This window comes from Carassius carassius, chromosome 44 (genome assembly GCF_963082965.1).
Source record: "Carassius carassius chromosome 44, fCarCar2.1, whole genome shotgun sequence".
Classification (NCBI taxonomy): Eukaryota; Metazoa; Chordata; class Actinopteri; order Cypriniformes; family Cyprinidae; genus Carassius; species Carassius carassius.
Genome location: NC_081798.1, coordinates 3,257,114 through 3,279,501, shown reverse-complemented (window position 1 = coordinate 3,279,501; position 22,388 = coordinate 3,257,114). Strand labels below are relative to the sequence as shown.

Below are 22,388 nucleotides of genomic sequence, written 5' to 3'. Positions count from 1 at the left end.
AACTCCGAGGCCTTAAATTGGTGAACCTGATTTGCTTAAATGATTATTCCCTGAGATGCAATGGCCTCATATTAACATTCTTGATCAGCAAACTAACAGACATCGAGTTCATGATCATCAAATTCTGTCTACATCTTTCCCTGACAACTGCTTTTGTTTAAAATACAATTGATGTTCATTAAAGAAGATGAGAAAAAAAGATAAACTATGGGCACAACTGTATTGTGGGAATGACGTGTTGGATTTTTACATGTGAGTTATGACTCTTCATGCTCTTATATTTGTGTGCATTTGTAAACTATATACAGATGAACATGTATCCCTTAAACGTAGGCTATGCCACACGCAGTTTAAAAAAACATATCCCTTGTAAATAATGATTTAAATCATGTGTAGCAGGTACAGTGGGAGGAAAGACCAGGACTTTGCTCAGTTTTGGGACACTGAAGCATTGATGATGAATGTTAACTTGTGTGTGAATAGATTGATGTTGGGAGCTTGTGTTCACTGTGTGCATCATGCAGCCTGACTTACTATGACCACAGACGTCAAACATCAATGTTCTGATTTCACCAGATTTTCGTTACAGTATTGCCGGAGACGACATAGAAACTAGACAATAAAGGAAATCACATCCGTTGGAAGAGAGAAACCTTGTGCAATCGATTGCTTGCATTTATCAACGTGCTGGAAAAGACATCCGTATTACAGTTTTAACATATTAGCTGGTAGCTTGTCAATGAAACGCAGTCATGAGAGAACATTTATCTGCAAGTTTTGAAGATGCTAGAATGAAATAGTTTAAGAATGCATCTATATAAAATTATTCTTAAAACTTAATTCCACCCAGGTCTGGTTTCGCAATCAAGTCACTGAGGGTGCTCTACATCTATTTTGACATGCTGTATATTTGTTTTATTCGCTCTCGCTTTAGATAGTGTAGTACCTCTCCTCTCCACCGGTGGGTGACGCTAAAGACATTCACACTTATTAGATATTTTTTTAGGTAAACGAAGGAGTCCGTGTGACAAGAACATGGCGACCTCCATATGTAGGACGTTGAAATACCTTCAACCGACAATGTGTCTGAATATAAAGGTATGAAATTAAAGTTTTACTTCAGTGGGGCACCTTTTGCAATGTGAATGTGTAGTGCTCGTATAATTTTCAGTGAATGTGCACATGCATGCTGAAAATGTTCATTGAGTGTCAACTGGAGGCTTGGGTCCATATTATAAACGCTTCAGTGATTTATTTACCTGTTTTTCCCAACACTTCTTTTTGTAAAAGGTCAAATATTAATGTAAAATATATTCCTTTATTGTCCAAATCTCTCAGCTGCCGCAGCCGGTGTTTGTTCCGATCCGCACAAAGAAGCGCTACTTCATTCCTCCAGCGGTCAATGTGAAACAGAAGAGCCAGAGCGAGCAGGAGACTAAAGCCCGGGCTGCTGGTGTGGTGGTCCGGCAGCAGTACATAGAGAGAGCCATCAACATCTCATGCACAGGTACTTATGTCAAACTGGCGGGTTTTTTTTTTTTTTGTGGATGATTAGAGCTTACAGCTCAGGGAAGTCAAAAATCCAGTAAATCAAAATATTAGAATATTTCCTCAGATCAACCAAAAAAAAAAAAAAAGGATTTGCAGAACAGAAAAGCTCAAGTTCTTTTAAAGTATGTTCATTTGTGTACCCAATACTTGGTCGGGGCTCCAGCATCAGTGAGGAGAGGCACGGCTCTGTCGAGGCACTATTGGGTTTATAGCTCGTCTGTATTGTTGGATCCACTGTTTCTCATGAAAATCTCTTGAAAATATCCCATAGATTCCACATGGGCTTCAGGCCAGTCAAGCACAGTAATATCATGGTCAGAAAACCACTTGGAAGTAGTTTTGGCACTGTGGGCCGATGGAGTCCTGCTGGAAAAGGAAATCAGCATCTTTATAAAACTTGTCAGCAGATGGAAGCATAAAGTGCTCCAAAATCTCCTGGAAGACGGCTGCATTGACTTTGGACTTGATAAGTCATGCACCCCAAATTATCACTGACTTGGGAAACTTCACACTGGACTAACTTGAATTCTGTGCCTCTCCAGTCCTCCTCCAGAACTTGATTTCCAAATGAAATGCAAAATTTACTTTTATCTGAAAAGAGGACTTTGGAGCACTGAGCAACAGTCCAGTTCTTTTTCTCCTTATACCAGATAAGGTGCTTCTGACGTTGTTTTTGTTTCAGAAGTGGCTTGGTAGTTCTTTCCCTAAAGACGTCTGAGTGTGGTGACTCTTGATGCACTGACACTAGCTTCAGTCCACTCCCTGTGAAGGTCTCCCAAGTGTTTGAATCAGCTTTGCTTGACCTTATTCTCAAGCTTTCAGTCATCCCTGTTGCTTATGCACCTTTTCCTACCCAATTTCTTCCTTCCGGTCAACTTTGCTTTTAATATGTTTTGATACAGCACTCTGTGAAGAACCACCCTTTCAGTTATGACCTTCTGTGACTTACCCTCTTTGTTTAGGGTGTCAGTGATTTGTCTGGACCATTGCCAAGTCAGCAGTCTTCCCCATTATTGTGGTTTTAAAGAACAAAAGAAACCCAGGATTTAGACTGTAGGGATGGTTTTAATGAAACTCAATTGAAAATATTCAGATATTTTGAGATACTGGATTTTTGACTTTCATGTGCTGTGAGCTCTAATTATAAAAATGAAAACAAATGTAAAAAAAATAAAATAAAAAATGCTTTACATGTAATGAGTCTAGAATATATGTAAATAGTTTTTTTTTTTTAAATAAGTTACAAACAAAAATAACTTTTTCACAATATTCAAATTTTTTGTATATGTAAACTCCTCCAGTACAAAGTCTGGAATAATACATTTACAACTACTGCAACTAATAATAAAATGCTTTTTTAGGATACGTGTACATTGGCACAATTTACTCCAGTGTCAAACCTTTAACCATAACCCTGTGAAACATACACTAAAAGTTTGATTCTTGTATGATTTTTATTTATTTGTATTTACAAAGTTTCAAAAACACAAAGCAACAAAAACTATTTTCAGGGTTGCTGGAGATCAGAAATGTTTCTTAAGCACCAGAGAAGCATATAAGAATGATTTCTGAAGGATCATGTGATACTTGCATCACAGGAATCAATGTAATTTTAAAATAGAAAAGTTATTTTAAATTGTAATAATATTTCACAATAGTGATAGTTTCTGTATTTTTGATCAAATAAATACAGCTTTGGTGAGTATAAGAACATTCAAAAAGATAAAAATCATAATAAGACTTCAAATTTTGTAATATGCTTAGTATTTTATTTAGAAACATCTCTGGAAATCTCTTAAGTCTTGAGCATTGTTCTTTAGATGTTAAGGTGATAAACCAACATCACTTGTTAAACAGTTTTTCACATTCTTTTTTCCATGTGATTTTGTTTTTTCAGCGGGCATCTTTGATCCGTACATTCCTCCTGAAGGAGATGCACGCCTCTCCACGCTGTCCAAAGAAGGTCTGAAGCAGCGCACAGAACAGCTGCGTCAGAGCGCAGCATCACAGCTGGCGTAAGCACCACCACAGTAGCCTCAGTGACTCTCTGTGAAGTCATACTTCAGACGCTGATGTAATTTTGGTACTATTTTCTGTTTGAAAAGGTTTCGTAAAATAAAAGACCATGACCCCGAGTTCTCCACTAAAGAGTTCCCAGCACTTGCTCAGCAAATCTTCATCGATGCTCATGCAGCACTCACACAGTAAGAAAGAAATCCCGTTTTTTTAATAATAGTTACTGCTTCAAAGTTTTACTGTCTTTTCCATTTTTCCCCACATACAATATCTGCATTAATAAATATCACATTTTTGTAAATGTCCTCTTTTCCTTCTACTCAGATTTAACAAAGAAAAGCTTCATTCTTTGGTGACAGAGAGGTGTTACCCTGTAAGTAAATCTGCATGTGAATGAACTGTCAGAATTCACAATTGAGTTATTCAGCTTATTATTTTAGCCTCGTTTCAGACTCCAAGGAAAACTATGAAAATATACTTGAAATTAAATAAAGGTTAACTTAAGTTAAACCCTTAAAAACCCTTAAACAAATTTTATTTCAGCTAGTTGGCAAAGCAAAATTACTAATTTCCATTTAGTTCAACTTCATTGACCAAAATAATTAAAACTGAAATAAAAATGAATTAAAACTAAGACATACTATTTAAAATGTGTATAATCAAAATTGATAAAATTGCTTTAACAAAAAATTTTTTTTTTTTAAATATTAAAGAAATATTTAATAGTATATCAGTGTTTCTAAATTAAATCTTGACTCCAATGTGTCCTTATTCAGCATTTCAGATTGTCCAATATGTGTGTGTGCATGTTTTGCAGGAGATGGTTCGGGGGAACCGTTACAAGACTCTGCGCTGGCGCTTCATCGAGTCACTGGAGCCGCCGCGGGTCGTCCATGCAAGGTGTCCTGACATGATCAGCAAGGGCAACCTGTACGGTCAGGTGACTCTCCGTGTGCATTCTAGACAGGTCAGTGTTTTAGACTAACAGTTCTGTGTAAGAGTGTGACTGCTAGTGGTTTTTCAAATATTGGCATCGGCCAATAAGTTTTTCTGTTTGGCTGATGTGTCTGAGGCGGGACTTTTATTTTGATGGCACTGAGAGCTGATGCGCACCCAGTGCTCACATTCTCCCTCTTGTTTGTCGTCAGCATTAACAGTTCTGTCTGATACGGATAGAAGTCTGTCTAATAATCCAATAGAACTGTTAAACAAAGGAATTAAAATGTTATAAGTATTATAACGATTGCTTATATTATTAGTAATAGAAAGGCAAATATTATAATACTTTCTCGTTTGCCGTCAAATACACATTTACATCATTTAAACAAATCTTTAAATGGCTAATGAAAATTTTATTTCACAAACCTTGTAAACTTAGTCGAATCCAGTTGTGAGAACTTGTGAAGTGTTTATGTGACCTGAATGATCGTGTGTTCTCTGCATGACTTTTGGTCCGTGCAAAATGCAAATTGAATGCTTTAAACATTAAATTTGTGATTTCAAATTAAGATGCGCTTTACGCATTTGCCCACAGTCATATTCATGTGACCTCGGCATCCTGGCTAAATTTGCCCATTGGCCTCTGACCATCATGGCCTCCTAACAATCCTCATGTCTACTGATCGGCTTCATCACTCTGTCTCCTCTCCACCAGTAAGCTGGTGTGTGGTGGGCGTTCTGGCGCACTATGGCTGCCGTCGCATCATCCAGGTGGATGCTGCACACTGGTGGTGGATGAGGAGATACCCCCAGACTATGTAAAGCGCTTTGAGTGCCTAGAAAAGCGCTATATAAATGTAATGAATTATTATTATTATTATTATTATTATCATGTCATTTTCACTGTGTGCTGTATGTAAAATGAGTGCTACCTTGACTTTATCTGAAAAAATGTGACTCCTAATGCACACAACCTTCCCAGAATACTCAGTGCTCTTTTGGTAACAATTTTCTAACTTTTTAATTATATTTATAAAAAATATTTATTTATTCGTGAAAAATACTTTTGTCATCTAAAGTATGTTTATTTTACAAATTTATTTTTTAATCCATTTTCAAATTATTTCAAATTTCTTAAATATTCAAATAAAATTATATCGGCTTTATATCGGATATCGGCCACTCTGCTTTCCAAGATGTCGCCGTCGGCGGTCAAAAAAAACTATTTTGGTTGACCACTAGTGACTGTATGGGAGTACTCAGATTTTAGGCTCATGACACCAATCTGTCTCTCAGACACTGGCTATCTATGACCGCTTTGGCCGGTTGATGCTTGGGGATGAAGATGAACCCAGGGATGTCCTGGAATACCTAGTGCTGGAGAGGCATCTGGTAAACCCCTATGGGCGCTGGAGGCTTCATGGCAAGATTGTTCCAGCATGGGCTCCACCAAAAGATCCCATTATTAAGGTAAACAAATTGGATCAAAGAGAAAATTTGGAATGTTTTAACTAATCCTTAACATATGACATCTGATTTCAACAGACTGTCATAATTCCTGGTCCTACGCTGAAGCCTGAGGAGGCGTTTGAGGATCTGCATTACCAGGTGCCAAAACCAAAGGCAGTACAGTGGTACAAGTAATTCTGAATGTGGTGCTTTACTCCATCCAACACAGATCCACTCTGTACAGACTGATTCCCAATGATTAAAATAAATAATGCTGTATTTATAAAAAAATACTTTGGTTGTTGCCTTTTTTTAATCACATTTGGCACTCTCAAATAACTATTCATATACGTAGTAATCAACATGGTGTTACTTTCATTAAACATATAACTTTAAGAAGATCAACACCTTGAATTTTGCAGTTTAAAAGTTTATATCAGAATACTCAATTGACACATTTTTAAGAAATATAAAAATATTTGTTGCATTTTTTACATTGACAGAAGTTAATGTAAACTTCGTTTGGCTACTGTTGAAAATTGACTTGGTTCTTACAAAAACCATACCTCATACAAAAGCACAATCTTTATGTTCCTAGTTTGAAAAGTTGACATTGCAAGTTCTGTCAACGATAGAATAACTCAAAAATAAACTCAATTGTCTAACTCTGGTAGGAATTACAAGTGCAATTACAAGTGGTAATGGTCATTACCTGTGCTAATATCTGTTGTTATTTTTCAGAAGCAACATGTAATTGTGTTGAATTAAACATGTAGACAAAATTTGTGTTGTAACCCCTAAAATTCAATTTCACATCCTCATATAAGGGGACTTAAAACTGTGTTCTATGAAACATCCTGTAATTAATGTTAAAACAAATCAAATCTTCATATTTTAATAGATCAAGAATACTTTGCCCTAAAACAAGATTAGATTTTTTTTTTATCACACATACTGTCTGTGTTATGTAATTTCACATTGTAAAGTGTAATGTTTTTTTTTTTTAAATGAAAACTTTGTAGATGGGCTCCTTGTCAGAAAAATACAATGGTGCTACTCTGTAGATTTGTAAATTAACCAGTTTGAGACATAAAACATGCTACAAATGCTGTTAAATTTATGTTCGTCTAAACCATGAGTAGATCAAAGAGCTGTTAAACGTATAACCTTTGAGACTTAACAACATTGATGCGTATATCAGGACAGCTCGTCTCTTAACTTAGTTACTTAGTAATATTAGTCCAATGTTTTTTGACTGAAAATTTGTTAAATGAAACTTTCTAAACATTCCACCCAGGGTATGTTGGTGATTAAGGATTTACTGAAAATATAATCTACATAGCCATATGAACACAAATACACACAAAACAATACCAAATTAAACGGGGTGTTTGTGTTAATGTAAGGCCAAAAGGGAATGTGCACAGGAGAGCAGTCTGTCTTAATAGCAGTCAGTCTTCAGACATGGTTTGTTAAGGTGAAGAGGGAGAAAGTTGGCATAGGTGCAGTCCTTTCTTAAATAACATTCAGTGAATTGTCCTGATGACACTGGAGGGACATTCTGCATAAAGCTGAAAAGTGTGACCAGTGGTCCATTTTGTCACAACAAGTCTTTTAATCTGTATAAAGTACAATGATACTGCCCTGGCAGTTCACAAGTCTGGAGGGAAGATGAAGGCCTCTGCAGCAGTTTCTGCATCACTATCATCTTCCTCTGGTATTGTCTCCTCCCAAGTGAAGACATCTAAATTATCATGCACTGTTATAGATTCTTGTCTACCCCCTCCCATATCCCAAGGGCACAGTGCATCACGTCGAGCCAGAGGAGGGTTAACTCTCATCTCTTCTACTGTCTGTATGCCTATGTCTGAAGGGTGTATCTCACTTATATCTGGGGCAGTTTGACTTGTGCTGCTTTCTGTTGCTGGTGGTGTTCCTATATCATTTTCCTTGGGACAGACAGATTCTTGAGCACTGTCTTGCCTTTTTGATGAGATGGCATGAGTGCAGTTTTGTGGCGGTGATTGTTTTGCCTCCCACGGACAGGCATCTGAGTAGACACTTTCTTGTTTCTGGAGGGTCTTCACTGGCTCACCTGTCTCCCAAGGACAAACATCTGCATGGACACTTTCTTGTTTCTGGAGGGTCTTCACTGGCTCACCTGTCTCCCAAGGACAAACAGCTGCACGGACACTTTCTTGCTTTTGCAGGGTCTTGACTGGCTCACTTGTCTCCCAAGGACAAACATCTGCATGGACACTTTCTTGTTTCTGGAGGGTCTTCACTGGCTCACCTGTCTCCCAAGGACAAACATCTGCATGGACACTTTCTTGTTTCTGCATTGTCTTTGATGGTTCTCCTGTCTCCCAAGGACAAACATATGCATGGATACTTTCTTGTTTCTGCATTGTCTTTGATGGCTCTGCTGTCTCCCATGGACAGACATCTGCATGAACACTTTCTTGTTTCTGCAAGATGTTTATGTCTTCTGTTTCCAAAGGACAAACATTTTCACGAACACCTTGCTTCTGTAAGGTCTTGACTGATTCACTTGTCTCCCATGGACAGACATCTCCACAGACACTTTCTTGTTTCTGTGTGGTCTTCACTGACTCACTTGTTTCCCATGGACACACATTTACATGAACTGGCCCCTTGTTTGTAGCACCCACCTTCTCTTCTGACATCCCAGAATCCTCCACTTCCCATGGACAAACAGTTGCTTTCTTAGGCATGGTCTCTTTTAAAGACTGTCTTGTAGTGTCTTTTGGTTCAGACTCCAAATAACTTACATCAGTTACAGGAGGTGGTGGTTCAGGAAAATCACTAACTTCTTGTTTCAGTATACAACTTGGTTCCTCTGAACCTGTGTCTCTCTGCATCTCTTTGTCTAATGGACTCTGTTTTTCATTAACATAAATGACCCTTTCACCATGTTTTATTGAGTCACTAGAAGTTTTGATGGATCCCTGTCTAACCTGTGAGATATTTGTGTCTAGTACATAAGAAGAGCATGTTTCAGGCTTCACATTTACCTGCTTCTGGGTGTCTTCAGACATAGGAACTTCAACACTGGTATTATGTATATTGTCTTCAGTGACTCTTGATGGCTCACCATCTGTTTCCCAAGGACAGACATCGGTATGTACATTTTTGGTTTGCAATTGCTCTACTTCCACAACCTCCCAAGGACATACTTCAGAAAAGCTGGTTTGATGAAAAGGTTTTGGGACATCCCATGGACATACTTCTGTATTAGGAACACCCAATAATGATTTCAGTTGGAACTCAGGGGGTTTGAAGACATCATTAGTTAGTGTTGCAGATATTACTTGCTTGTCACTATATTGTCTTTGTAATACGTTGTCATTCAAATTCTGCTTCCTGACCTCCAAGACCACCTCCTCTGACTCCCATGGACAGATGTGAACTGGAGCAGAATGTTTGGGACTCCTTTCAGGAGAATCAGTAGATGGCAGCCGTACTGCTGTTTGTTTGACAAGGCAAGGCTTTGTGCCTACAGTAGTCATAGCCCGTCTGTGTGTCTGAGGGGTACGCTTGTCTGAAGCTGCACTGCCTGGGCACAGTCTCATGGAAGTAGACAAAGATTTCTGTAGTGTTCCCTCCCTAACATTACTCTCTTGTAGGCTTTTCTCTCTGCTCATACTTCTTCCAACTTCCCCAATGCCTTTCGCTGCAAGTAGACTTTTGGTAGTGGAGTGGAAAGACAAAACCTGAAAGCCCTTGTTCTTGCCGGAGATTGTGTGTGGTGACCCTGGAGCACTAGAGGAGATCATAGGCTTGGGTTTTGTGGAATCAACATCAGACTGAATACCATTCCCAGTTTCTGTTGCAGGAGGTGGCAAGAATTCCCATGGACAAACATATAACATCGTTGGTGACATGGTAGCACCAGGTGATTTGGGCTCTTCTTGTTTCGAAATGGAATATGTGACATGTTTTTGGTTCTTGTTTGCAGGGAGCTCCTCTGGAACCTCCCACGGGCAGACCTCGGCCTTGTCAAATGACTCTGAGAGCAAGGCACTTGAAGTCTGCCTCTTTATGTCAACATCCACAGTTAGCTGGCGCTTAACTTCTGGTGCAGCTTTGCCAACAAATGACAAATGTTCAGTGCTTCTACAAGAAGTCACAGAGCGATTGTCATTGCGTTCTATGACACTAAGTGACTTTTGAAACCTGCTGGGCTCTGGAAGTAGAAGGTTAGTGTCTACCGATAGATTGTGGGCACTGGCAGACTTGCAGACCAGCAATGTTGCGTTGATGGATCCTGAGTCAGAATGCAGTGAAACCCTTTTCTCTGTGCTCCTTATGGAGGAGTTTAATAGGGAGACCTCCCTTTCTGGGGTACAATCATAGGCACTATGGGACTTCCGCAGCTTTGGAGAGGGCTGCATTAAAGTTTCATTCATCTTGTTAATGCTTGTGGTCTGATGACTTTTGTAATAAGATCCTGATCGGGTTATACTTCCTATTGCAGCATTGACATCCTTATCTTCACGACTGCATTGTCTGCTTAAACTTTCTGGGATCTCACTTATCCGTCTTATAAGGGACCGTCCAATGCTGATGCGAGAACTGCGCTTCTTCGGAAGGTGGGGATTGCTGTTTGCCATCCTCTTGGTCTTATGGACTTCCAGCTGAGAATACAGTTTCTTCAGCTCATCCTGGTGCAGAGGAGAAAAAGGGTTTCAGTTGAGGAAAGCTGGAGGGATCAGTACAGTAGGATGGTTTTTGTGATGGTATGTCCACAACAGGATGGTCAACAAGCACCAAGTTACAGGGTAGTATTTCAGAAGAGGGCAAGTAAAGGTAGAGGAGGAGAAGACAAACATCGGTAATAATTCTGTAATTTTTTGAAGGTAATATTTAATAATAAAATTGTTCGGGACATGTTGGCTCATGGGGACAAAGGTTTGAGTCCAACCTGGGTCATGTCTCAATACCATTTCCCTCTCCCTCACCCCTTGCAGCAATCTTTCCCATAAAATAAATGCAAAACGCTAAACTAGCCTCTTTTATCTTGTGATTATTATGTTTAGTAAATGTTTATGAAAAGTTAGTATCAAATTATGGACTTGGTTTATATGAGTTAATTTACTTTAAAAGAAAAGGTCAACTTTATGCCATAATACAATGCCATAAAGTGTTAGTGTGTTTGATTTTCTTAATATGGAAGTGTGCGCATGTGTGAGTTAGTAGGGCTGCTGCAGGGCAAGGTGTTTTACCCGAATGTCATCAGGGTCCAGACTGTGGTCACTCCAGCAGTTAGAGTTGAAACTACTGTTGAGGTAAGAACATGAGCGTCGCAAGTCCACCTCATCCTCATATACTTCTGCAGCTATTTCCTCTTGGCCGGTCCGAGACATGTGGAGAAACTGCAACAAACACCAATGCTGATTTTTGCTTGGGACGGGTTACTTAACATTAATATGAGAAATGTGTGATATGTGCGCAGGTTTATCAGAAATTACTTAATAAATAGATAGAGGCTGCATCTATTTTGAATACTTATGCTATTTACTGAAAGCAAAGCATGATGATATTCTCGACAGTACCTTGGGTACAAAAAGCAGGCCGAGCGTTACAGTAATTGTGACATGCGTGTGAGTGAAGAACAGCAAGAGCATCCAGTCAGGATGAACTGATGGTCTTGCAAATCTGAAAGATACAAAGACAAAGAAGTCAACAGAGCAACCTCTTATGATTAGTGTTAAATCAAACTTTATTCCACCACCTGAAAAGATGAAACACAGAGGAGAGCAGTAGCTCATTGTGGATTGCGATGCTCATGTAACGTGGTTCATGAAATGCTGAAGGTACCGTCTTCACTGCACTGCACAGGAAACTGCCCCAGCACAGAAAAAACAGCTCCGCTGAGAGAGAAAAAAAACACTTTTTGTTAACTTTAAAGCTTTTATCTGACACATACACAAATATGCACAACAACAATAAGGCACTGAAATATCCTGTCTTTGTCCTTTCTATGAAGGGAAAAAAGATATAAGGATAATTTGACTTTTTTTAATATTTATATTATCAAGTTTAATATCACGTTTTCTAAGGGTTACTCCATTTGGTCCAAACGAAATTTGCTTTTCCAAGGTCGAAATATAAAATTTGAAATAAATTGCATGGTAATGAGGGTTTATAGATGTCATCTCTGTGATATAATTTCCTGTTTTATGGTTTGCTTGTCAAATTAAATAGTTTGACTACATGCCGACCAAACGTATTCTTTATTCAAAATCATTACTCTTTAAATTAGACTTAATAAATAAATAAATAAATAAATGTGATCTACAGACAGTTGCATCAGTTCTAACTCTGGGCCCATTGTTGCTTTTTAATGTAAAAACATCTAATATTAAAAACCTCACCTTAGTACATTCTGAGGGTTCATATAGGTCCTCTCTGTGCATTTTCTTTGACTTGGTACAAGCCAGCAAACATAAGTATTTTCCCCAAAAATATTAGTCTTTAAATGTGATTAAATGTGACTGAGTTATATTAAAATATGAAAATAATTATATCATATAATATTTATATATTTATATGATATATAAAAAAAATCAAGTATCACATCATTTACCACTGACCAAATGAAAGACAAAAAGCTATTTCTGTACAACATAAGATTTACAGATCAAGACAAGAATTTATAACAGCTAAGGGGCTTATTGCTTTTATAAAATGGTTATTCCATAAACATAGTAAGGTTTCACAGAATAAAATAGTGCAAATAATGTGTAATGATATAAATAAAAACAGTATTCATCCACCAAACAATTCAGTTCCTCAGAAACAGTTGTGGTTCCAATAAAGTGGTTATCGAGCAACACAGAAGTAAACAAAGTTGTATGTTTGTAGTGTAATTTACAACGGCTTCAAACACAGCTCAGCCAATCAGAATCAAGGACCGGAACTATTCGTTTTATAATCTAAAATATGCAGTGCTAAGTATTACAGGTTATGGTGTCACAGCATAAATAATCCAAAATTTGTTGTGTAAGGTGTCTTTGAATGTCCAAAGGCATTCTGAGTGTGCCAGAATGATTGAATAATCTATTTTATCTCGTGGTGTCATTTTAGGTCAGTCCCTCGTTTACTTAGTCTAATTTTTGACATTATAGCAGTAACATTATTATTATTATTTGTTGTGTTATGTTATTAGTATGGTAGGTAGTGGTTAATGCTGAATCATATCAAATGACAGCGGTTAACAGTGTTCAAATCATCAGCTAAATGCTTCAAAGAACATTAAATTATCCAGGACCATTCATCCTTTCATTTGTCTGATCTACTAATGTGCCCCAGTTTCAGTTAATCCCTCTGTCAGACACTCAAGAAAACCGATGGACTACTGCCATCAGTCAAAAAAGACATCACTTACCCACAGCCATCATGTAGTCCCACCGGTCCAGGTCACACACATTGAAGCCTTGTCCTCCTGAGGTGGTTGAAATGATCAGCAGTGGAACATTCCTGTCTCGATTCTGAAGGACGCCCATGGTCCACGCACACAGGAACCAGCTGACAGTAAGCACTATAACTCCCAGCATCCTCAGCACACCTGTGGTAGTGATGTATGGCACTCTCTGGGCTGTACGCGACAGAAACACCTTCAGAACCCTGGACAGATGTGACCACGTAGGCTGCTTTATCAGGTTTATCAGGTATATTTTTGCCTTAACAGGTACCACCCCCCCCCCCCCCCCCCCACACACACACACACACACACAAACACACACACACAGATTACAGAACTCTAGGTGCAGTCAGTAATTTTCCCTAATTAAAAAATAATCAAAAATAAATAATAATCACGTTAATAATTAATCATGCTGTTTTATTTTACATGGAATGGGCCCAACTCATGGAGGAAATGTATTAACATTGTTATTAGTGGGTTCAAGTGCGCATTGCTGAAACCTTATTTTAATTGATAGAATGGCCAAGGATAAGGATCAGCATTCTTCACCTTAAAGTGATCAGGCAGACCAAACTGTAAGTCACAGAGACTTGGAGGGATGGTAGTACTCACACCATCTACAATGTCACCAAGGCTATCCCCAGTAGGCCTGATGGTGGCGCTATAAATGGCTATAACTAGTCCGATCAACTTAAAAAACTGGTATGTTCTGTCTTTTTTTTTTTTTTTTTTTGAGCACCTATTAGAAGAGGATAATGGAAGCTGATTGGAACAAAACTCAGTGGGTCTGTTTGTCTCTTGGCACTAAAGGCCTGTGACAATTTTGAAAAAAATTGTCAAACGGGTGGTGTTAACGAGTTTTATACCTCTGTAATTACGCAGCATTTCACATACAGACACAATATACCATACGATAGACCTCTTCACTGTGAACAACTTTGTCCCAAGAACAACTGCTGTCAATCAAATCTTTTGTTAACTATTTGAGATTGTGAAAAACATACTACTAGTCCTAGGTTACATACTAGAACTAGTCCTAGGTTTTTTGCTCTAAAGAACACTGCTTCTCTGTCTCTCAAGGTCAATAATTATATAAAAAAAATGTTTTTATATTTTTGGGATCTTTACAGTTTGGTTAGCTATAACAGAGTTGTTTCAAAAAACCAATTGGGCATGACCAAATATTTAACACAGAGCGAATCAAATCATTGTACCGACATACTGACATCCTAAACTGATCAACTGCTTTTATACGCTTTTTATGTTTATCTTTATATCCTGTGATGCATAGCTGAATTTTGTGACGGATGTGCAGGTGAGATGGATATGAAAGGATTTAAGTTTGATAAATCTCATATGACAGGACTGAAGTGCTACAGACCGGTACATCTTGAGCATCAAAGTTCCATAAACAATGGCGAAGCCAAGCAGACGGACCCAGCGGAGCAGAATACACCGGAAAGTGCTGGGTTTGAAGTATAAAATGAAGACCTGAAAACACAGTTTTTCACATTCAGTATATTTAATGCACTTTTTACTAAATAAAAGTGATAATTACTTTAAATAAAAATCTAACTTATCCAAAATTTTGAATGGTGGCGTACTAGTCAGCATATGTTAAAGAAGGCACTATTGTCTTAAATGTGATCGTGTTTGCATAATAACCACACTTATATCCCAATTCATAGTTTTGTAGCATAATTACTAATATAATTAATTTGTTAGATGTTAATTTGTTATTGCATTTGGTTAATCTAGTAGCAACCATAAATGTTTAATTTTTGATCATTTTCTGCCTTCTCAGTGCAACCCAGCCATTATGATTTCAACTGAAGTCCAGTAATCTGAAAAGAAGATTTGAATCACACACTCACTGGGAAGTAAAGCAACAGAGAGCCACACAGGATCATCTCCAGCAGCAAAAGCCCCGACGATCGGATCCGCTGAGAGATAGAAAGATGGAGAGAAGCACAGGGTGAGAAGTGAAGAGGGGAAGCTAAAGGGAAATTACTAAAGCTGTCAAGCATGCATGAAGTTTGTGCACATGTGTCTGAAATGATGCATCGAAACATATAGTATCATAGCATGTAAGATAGCCTATATATATATATATATATATATATATATATATATATATAATATACCTTGGTTCTCCTGCACTGATATGCCAGCAACATGCTGACCAGCACAAGGATCATGAAAAGGCCCTGCACAGCCAGGACACCCGTCCTCAGAAGCCAGTCTTCCTGCACCCAACACGGGGCTCCATCCTTGCACTCATCACAGCCGGGCCAACAGGGCAGACACACAGGGACTTCTGGGTAACAAGCTCGGGTACTATTCACGCGGTTGCCCCCTATAACACCATATACCATCATTTCTTATTCTTTCAATGAACCAATTTTAATTGAACTAAAAAAAAACTATTAAATAATAATAATAATTAAATTAAGAAAAATATTTTTTTTAATGAAAATTCAATTAATTTAATAAGCAAATTAAATAAAAATAATACATATTATATATATATATATATATATATATATATATATATATATATATATATATATATATATTAGATACACACACACATAATTATATGAATAATAGATAAAGATAAAAGCAGTTCATCCTGACACTTCATCCTTACAGTCAATTCCATGCAGTTTTTTATTTTCATTAAATTAATACTTAATACTTAAATACTTACCTAGAACAATCATACAGATTATTATATATATATTATATATTTTTAAGCATTAATGATTTACTTTGACCCTTGTCCAATCATTAATAAATAAATAAATAAAACCTAAACTGCAGCTTACTTGACAATCAGTGATTACTGAGCAGTTGTTGATTAAACATTTTAACACCTAATTATAAATAAATACTTTCAGCTATAAAAATCATACAGCTTAAAATATTTTAATTTAATTTATTCAATTCAATTAATTTAAGTATTGTTCAAATCCATTAACATATTTACTGACATACCACTCAAGACTTACTGATATAAAAATGTAAATTATAATTAAACTTTATTTGGAGTACTACTTTCTTACTTATTTTATAAGTAATTATATTAAGCCAAAAATGTGTTTTAATGCCACTATTGATGAGGATAGTATCATATTTTAATGATCAATAATCAGTCTTTAAATGCAAGGTATTTAAAGTGTACCTGAAGTATACTTGCAACAGTTCTGCTTTAGCACAATCAAACATACTTCAGTATATCTTCAGTTGGACTTACTTTTACACAATTAAAGTACATTAAGCACAAAATCAGTTGTTACAGTTTCGCAGACATTAGTGTACTAAAATAACAACTGCAAGGTATTTTTATTTTAAGTTTAAATTCAAAGTTTAAGTTTATTTCAAAATCCATTTTCGTATAGAATTATTTTTCACTATAGGGTTATCAAAAATACAAATAACTTAAGTTTAATAAATAATTCAGGTACTATTATATAAGTGACCATGTTAGCTTATATATTATCCAATAAAATAAGACTGAAGCCACTGTAGACTCACTGTAGACTCTGATTTTTGATTGTTTCAAGAATCTTACTTTTGTTTTCTGTGTCTGGATTTGGACTGTAGTAGCCCTTGTTACATCGGCAGCAGTACTGACCCATCCGGAAGCCCTGCTGCGGGATGGATTCACACTGAGGGGAAGACAAAGAAAGAGATATGAAGTCTGCTCATGTCAAATCAACACTGATGTTCCTGCCAGTGACTTGAGTATGATTGTGCTCTCTCTGCTTCCTGCCATTAATTGCATGTGCAGTCCGTCCCTCATCAGCGGTTTATCTGTGAGAGTTGGCTGACCCACACGTCAGTTAATCTAAGCTAAATCCTAAATGGAGGGGTAATACCTCCATTGACAGAGCTTTATCTTTTTATTCAGGGAAATCCAGCACTGTTCACATACATTTATGTGATTTTCTATTTTACCTTTATTTAATCAGGCAACTGACTTAAGAACATGATTGTTATTTTTAAGAGGATGTCATCCTTGTGGAGAGGAGCAATTAGGAATAAATAAAAAAATATTTTCTCTGTCTCTTTTCAGTTTTATATAATATATAACTCCATCCTTGGAGTTATATATTATATCTGTATATTTTACAGTGATCGACTCTCTGTGAATTTATCTAAACTTAATTTCGTTAAAGGGACACTACAATAAAAAAGAAAATCGTCTTCATTTATGAGTGAGTTTCTTTCTTCTGTTGAACATAAAAGAAGATATTTTGAAGAATGTTGACAACTAAACAATTTTGGTCCCCATTGACTTTTATAGTATTTTTTGTTCATAATATGGAAATCTGTGTGGACCAGTGACTGGTTGGTTACCAGCAATCTTCAAAACATCTACTTTTTATTTCAACAGAAGAAATAAACTCTTACAAGTTTGGAACAACTTTGTTTTGAGGAAATTATGATGTAATTTGGATTCTAGGGATTCTACCGATCCTTTTAAATGTTTGTGTCTATTGTACTGATTGTTGAATCTGTATCTTCCATGTAATAGTCTGTGAAACAATAAAATATGTATTAAGTAAAACCAAAACTGATTCTTGTCTATGTCATTTTATCCATTTAAATAAAAAATTAAATACAAATGACATATGATGTTGGACACAAATTTAAAGAGTTTGTGTCCAACATCATATGTAACCTTATCCATGGGACTATATCATGCATCATGTCATACTAATGTTTCATGTAATGAATGCATCATCATGACACTGTTCTATTAATATGCTGCTCCTTTCATTTATAGGCGGATCAACTCAATTCTCATTAAATTCATTCAGTGTGCCAAATCTTGCCGTTGCTCAACCTGCCAACACCTGTGAGCTTGTGCTCTGGTTGGATGAGACGATGGGGGGTCTGGGTCTTGTGAAAGGGGGGTGTATGAGCTTGTGTCCTCTGGGAGGGGGTCGGAGTTGGGTGGATGGGGGGTTGTGTGTGTGAGCATCACAGGATTATCAACCTAATCCTTCAGATCATCCTGCACCCATGCTCACATCTTTAAATAGAAGGTCTGGATGAAAGTGGGAGGATGATGATGGAAAACAGGAAATGTTAAACGTATATAACAATCCAGCAAAATAACGAGCAAAGCAGGTGATGTACTAATATTTCAAACTTAATATCTAGATAATATACATAGAGAGATGCCAGATCTGATGGCAACAGGCTTAATGAAACAGTGTGGGTTTTAAAGTTAAAAGCATAATTCATGCAGAAATGAAAACTCCTCTCATGTCATTCCAAACCTGTATGAGTTTCTTCAGTGGAGCACAAAAGAAGATATTTTGAAGAATGTTGGTAACAAAACAGTTTTGGTTATCATTGACTTCGACTGTATGAATAAAAACACATTTCTTAATTTGTGGTCTTTTATGTTGAAAGTCATACAGGTTTGGAACAACGTAAGGGGGAGTAAATTAAAGAATTATTATTCTTGGCCCAGGTATACATATAATATTATCAATTTTTAAAGAGCATCAATCAATCAAAAAAAACAGATCTTATGTAATTTACAGGAAGAGTATTAGAGGAAAGCATAGCTGGTAAAAAAAAAATTCAGTTTCTAACATTATAGAATGCAGTGGAGAATCACACAAGCTCAGAGAGACACATACAAAAATGAATGACTTCACCACGTTTTGAGTTGCTCTTATGCCCTGCTTGTTTCTGCTCAGTAAAATCCACCCGTGCTATTATATTGTATATTGCTGCATTCATTGTGGGTTAAAGTGTTTTATATTTTTTTCATTTTGACAATGAAAACATGATGAACTAAGCATCTTACAGCATTGTATTAATCTAAATATACTTATATATTTTAATACTAAACACTGAAACATTCTTCAAAATATATTTTTTTATGTTTCACACAACAAAGGAAAGTCTTAAAAGTTTGGATCGACATGAGGGAAATAAATGAGTTTTCATTTGTGGTTGAGCTATCCCTTTAAATAATGTTAATAAGCTGAACCTTATTGTTAAGTGTTGATTAAACTTGAAGCCCTTGGTGCCTGCAGGAAGTCCTATATGAGATGACTGAATTTATGTTCAGTGTACAGTACACTCACCTCCATGCTGGTCTGATTACATTGGTGTGTGTTTGCAAACCAGAAGTCTCCACTGGCACACTGATCCACATTGAATCCCTGGATGTTGACATCGACACGGATAACACCCCTACACCACCAAAGCAAAGACACACTAATGATGGAAGACTTGAAATTAAATTCATCGGATTGTTCACTCAAAAATGGACATTCTGCTGCGTTCCAAATCTGATGAATTACTTTCTTCAATAAAATAAAAAAAGACGATCATTTATGTCTATAAATTATGGAACTGTTCCTTTTCATTGTATGGACAAAAAACAATTGTAACATTTGTCAAAATATCTTCTTTTGTATTTCACAGGTGAATAATGAATGTCCATGTTTAAATGAATTATCCCATCAAGAGAATTGAGACTAAGAAATATTTTAAAAGACATTATGAGTACACAAACTTAAATTCAGCAAGAAAGTGCACTCACCTGAACTCTGGGTTGAGGTCTGGCTTCAACCCATAAAATGGCATTGAGAGACTGAATAACCACCCTGGCAAAAAACGGCCATCAATGCACTCAAGGAAAGGGGCTTCGCCCCACCGAACCCCACTGCTATTGATCACATAACTATCCCCACGTGCCCACTTGGGAGTGTCTAGGGTGCTTAGGTCATTTAGAAGAACCCGTTTCGACAAGGCATGGAGGGGTGGAGAGCTAGACTTAAACATATCAAACCAGCTTTGGTCAGGTGAAGGAGGACGGAAGCTGCTCCAGGCAGACGTCAGGTCCTGCAGAAGAATGTTATGGGTTGTGCCTTTGGAGGCACGGAGCACCAGTTGGGGCTGTTTGATCGTGGGGTCAGCATCGAATGTTAAAAAAGCTCGTCTGACCAAGCCTGGCCTGTCCCCTTCAAGCATGGCCCGCACCAGTGCATGGTACCACTCGATATCCTCTTGTACACTCGTTTCTCTCAGCTCACTAGCTTGGAATATCAGGTTGAGAAAGTTGGCAGCATTGGTCAGAGACGCTATGGCTTGGTGCAAGAGAGGGAGAAGGTCTCTAGGCAGAGATCCCAGTCGAACAGGCAGCTGGAAACTTTGTGTGCAGGTAGAGGCAGACAAAGAAGATGAATTGCCGGTGTAAAGGTAGCTCTCCGCGGCAGACTGCTCCTTCTCCGTCCTCACTTTTACTGGAGCCGGACTGGTGGGTCGAACACTGGAAGACGAGCTTTTCCCTGCTACAGTATTTGGGTCGGTAAGAAAAGGAGTTGGGCTGAACTCCAAGCTGGACGTGTCCTCAAGCTCAGACACAGTGGTGAGCTGAGCAGAGAGCAGGATGGGAAGTAGCAGCAGTAGAGGTAGCAGACCGACACACGGGCCCATCCTTAAAGCAGCTGCTCCTTCAATGCTTTTTGTGAAGGTAAAGATGAGCTTTGTGCTTACTCACATCCTGAAAGATGCTTGGACTTCTTTTCTTCTCTATCCCTGGTTTGGTATCTTCTCTCCTCTTCTTGTTAGTTGGTGTCAGTGGTGACAGAGTTCAACTGCACTTTGCTGCCAACAGCGTCTTGTTTTCACACATAAATAAGTGTGCATTCATACATGGACCGATATGCACTATACATTTTCAAAGGTGAAGGAGAAGCTCAAAGAGGAGGCAATGCTTTAACTCCATGCATCCTGCAGTCAGTTGGTCGAGTCCACCCTGGATGCGACGATGCTGGGACCAGCACAGCGTGGAGTTAATTGGCCTGCAAGAAACTGGAGTGAGAAACAGAGATCAACAAGAAACAGTCAACATACCCCCATTTCTCTCTCTGCTTACCTGTTCACTCACTCTGCAGCCCTCCTGTAAATCTCTCCCTCTCTCCATCTCTCCCAGTCTCCCGGTAGTGGTGAGAGCTGAGAGTGGCACATCTGTTAATGTTGGATTGTTATGATGAGTGTATGTGCATGAGGATGGGCTGATGGATGAGAGGATGGGAGGGTAATCCTCTCTGTTGGGGTATGCATCAGAATCTCACCGCTTTGTGGATTAACCCAACACTCCCCGGCTGGGTCAGGCATGAGTGGTCTTTTAAGGACTGTGTATGTGCGTGCGACTTTGTGCATCTGTGAATATGTAGATGCAGTGGTTTACAAGTCTGCATCTGCCTGGCAGATAAAGTGCACTGAAATGTTAATCTCGGATAGACCAACTGCGTTCTGAACTGCCAAACGTCTGGTGCAACAATCAGGAAAATTGTAAAAAATCAAAGAAGAAGAAAACATGTTCCACATGTGTTCTACATGAATGAACGTCTGTCAGATCTGTGTGTGTGTGTGTGTGAGAGAGAGAGAGAGAGAGAGAGAGAGAGAGAGAGAGAGAGAGAGAGAGAGAGAGAGAGAGAGAAATTATTCAGATAAATCCAGTCATGTAATGCTGGCGAATCCTTGTTTTGGTGCCATGGCAACAGGGTTCTGAGATACAGCACTCATTCCTGTGGGGCCCCACCCCCACTCAGGACTGCAGAGGCTGTTTGCATCTATATACATGAACACAATCATCAAAAAAAGTAATTGTGTAAATGTGTTTTTTTTTTCTTCATGGATGCATGTGTGTTCAGCTTTGTGTGCAGTTGTATGCATTTAATTGGAAAAGATGTGGACAATGCATGTAATATTTCTCTGACAACGTCCTGTTGAAACACATTCTCTTTTGGATATTTGTGTATACCCATAACTGTAATAAAATCCACTCTTCGTGTTATGAGATGGCGGGATTTAAAGGGCTCTTGTGGGCATGTGTAAATGTTTGTGTACAGCGACACCATTCGGTCCATAAATGAAATCGCATTTAAAAAATACAGCGCAAATGAAAAGTCTTGACCACAGAACAATGGGGTGAATGTAAACA

At 37.9% G+C, this 22,388-nt stretch overlaps 3 protein-coding genes across 7 annotated transcripts in view; 2 read left to right on the top strand and 1 right to left on the bottom strand.

Moving 5' to 3' along the window:
• Positions 1-205, top strand: part of npepps (aminopeptidase puromycin sensitive) — a 23,616-nt gene extending 23,411 nt beyond the window's left edge. For both annotated transcript variants that reach the window (XM_059537921.1, XM_059537920.1), the window contains one exon: positions 1-205. This exon is cut by the window's left edge and continues 1,058 nt beyond it. The gene's annotated coding sequence lies outside the window, so the exon portion shown is untranslated.
• Positions 206-985: 780 nt separating this feature from the next.
• Positions 986-6,246, top strand: mrpl45 (mitochondrial ribosomal protein L45). Of its 2 annotated transcripts, none has more exons than XM_059537923.1 (8): positions 986-1,098; positions 1,348-1,507; positions 3,449-3,566; positions 3,657-3,755; positions 3,892-3,940; positions 4,385-4,534; positions 5,803-5,976; positions 6,052-6,246. In XM_059537923.1, exons 1-8 carry the CDS (start codon positions 1,036-1,038, stop codon positions 6,148-6,150), a joined length of 912 nt encoding a protein of 303 aa, XP_059393906.1. In that variant the 5' UTR covers positions 986-1,035; the 3' UTR covers positions 6,151-6,246. The 2 variants fall into 2 exon arrangements, with proteins under 2 accessions (XP_059393906.1, XP_059393905.1); XM_059537922.1 differs by having other exon boundaries at positions 1,339-1,507.
• Positions 6,247-6,307: 61 nt separating this feature from the next.
• Positions 6,308-21,006, bottom strand: gpr179 (G protein-coupled receptor 179). 3 transcript variants are annotated; one of them, XM_059537918.1, is made up of 12 exons: positions 19,980-21,006; positions 19,519-19,627; positions 16,980-17,076; positions 15,550-15,761; positions 15,280-15,348; positions 14,787-14,896; positions 13,367-13,605; positions 11,711-11,849; positions 11,532-11,634; positions 11,202-11,351; positions 8,477-10,640; positions 6,308-8,416 (listed from the first exon to the last, which is right to left on the bottom strand). In XM_059537918.1, the coding sequence occupies exons 1-12, from the start codon at positions 20,873-20,875 to the stop codon at positions 7,608-7,610; spliced, it is 5,097 nt and encodes a 1,698-aa protein (XP_059393901.1). In that variant the 5' UTR covers positions 20,876-21,006; the 3' UTR covers positions 6,308-7,607. The 3 variants fall into 3 exon arrangements, with proteins under 3 accessions (XP_059393901.1, XP_059393902.1, XP_059393900.1); XM_059537919.1 differs by having other exon boundaries at positions 6,308-8,380; positions 8,507-10,640; XM_059537917.1 differs by having other exon boundaries at positions 6,308-10,640.
• Between the last annotated feature and the right edge of the window lie 1,382 nt (positions 21,007-22,388).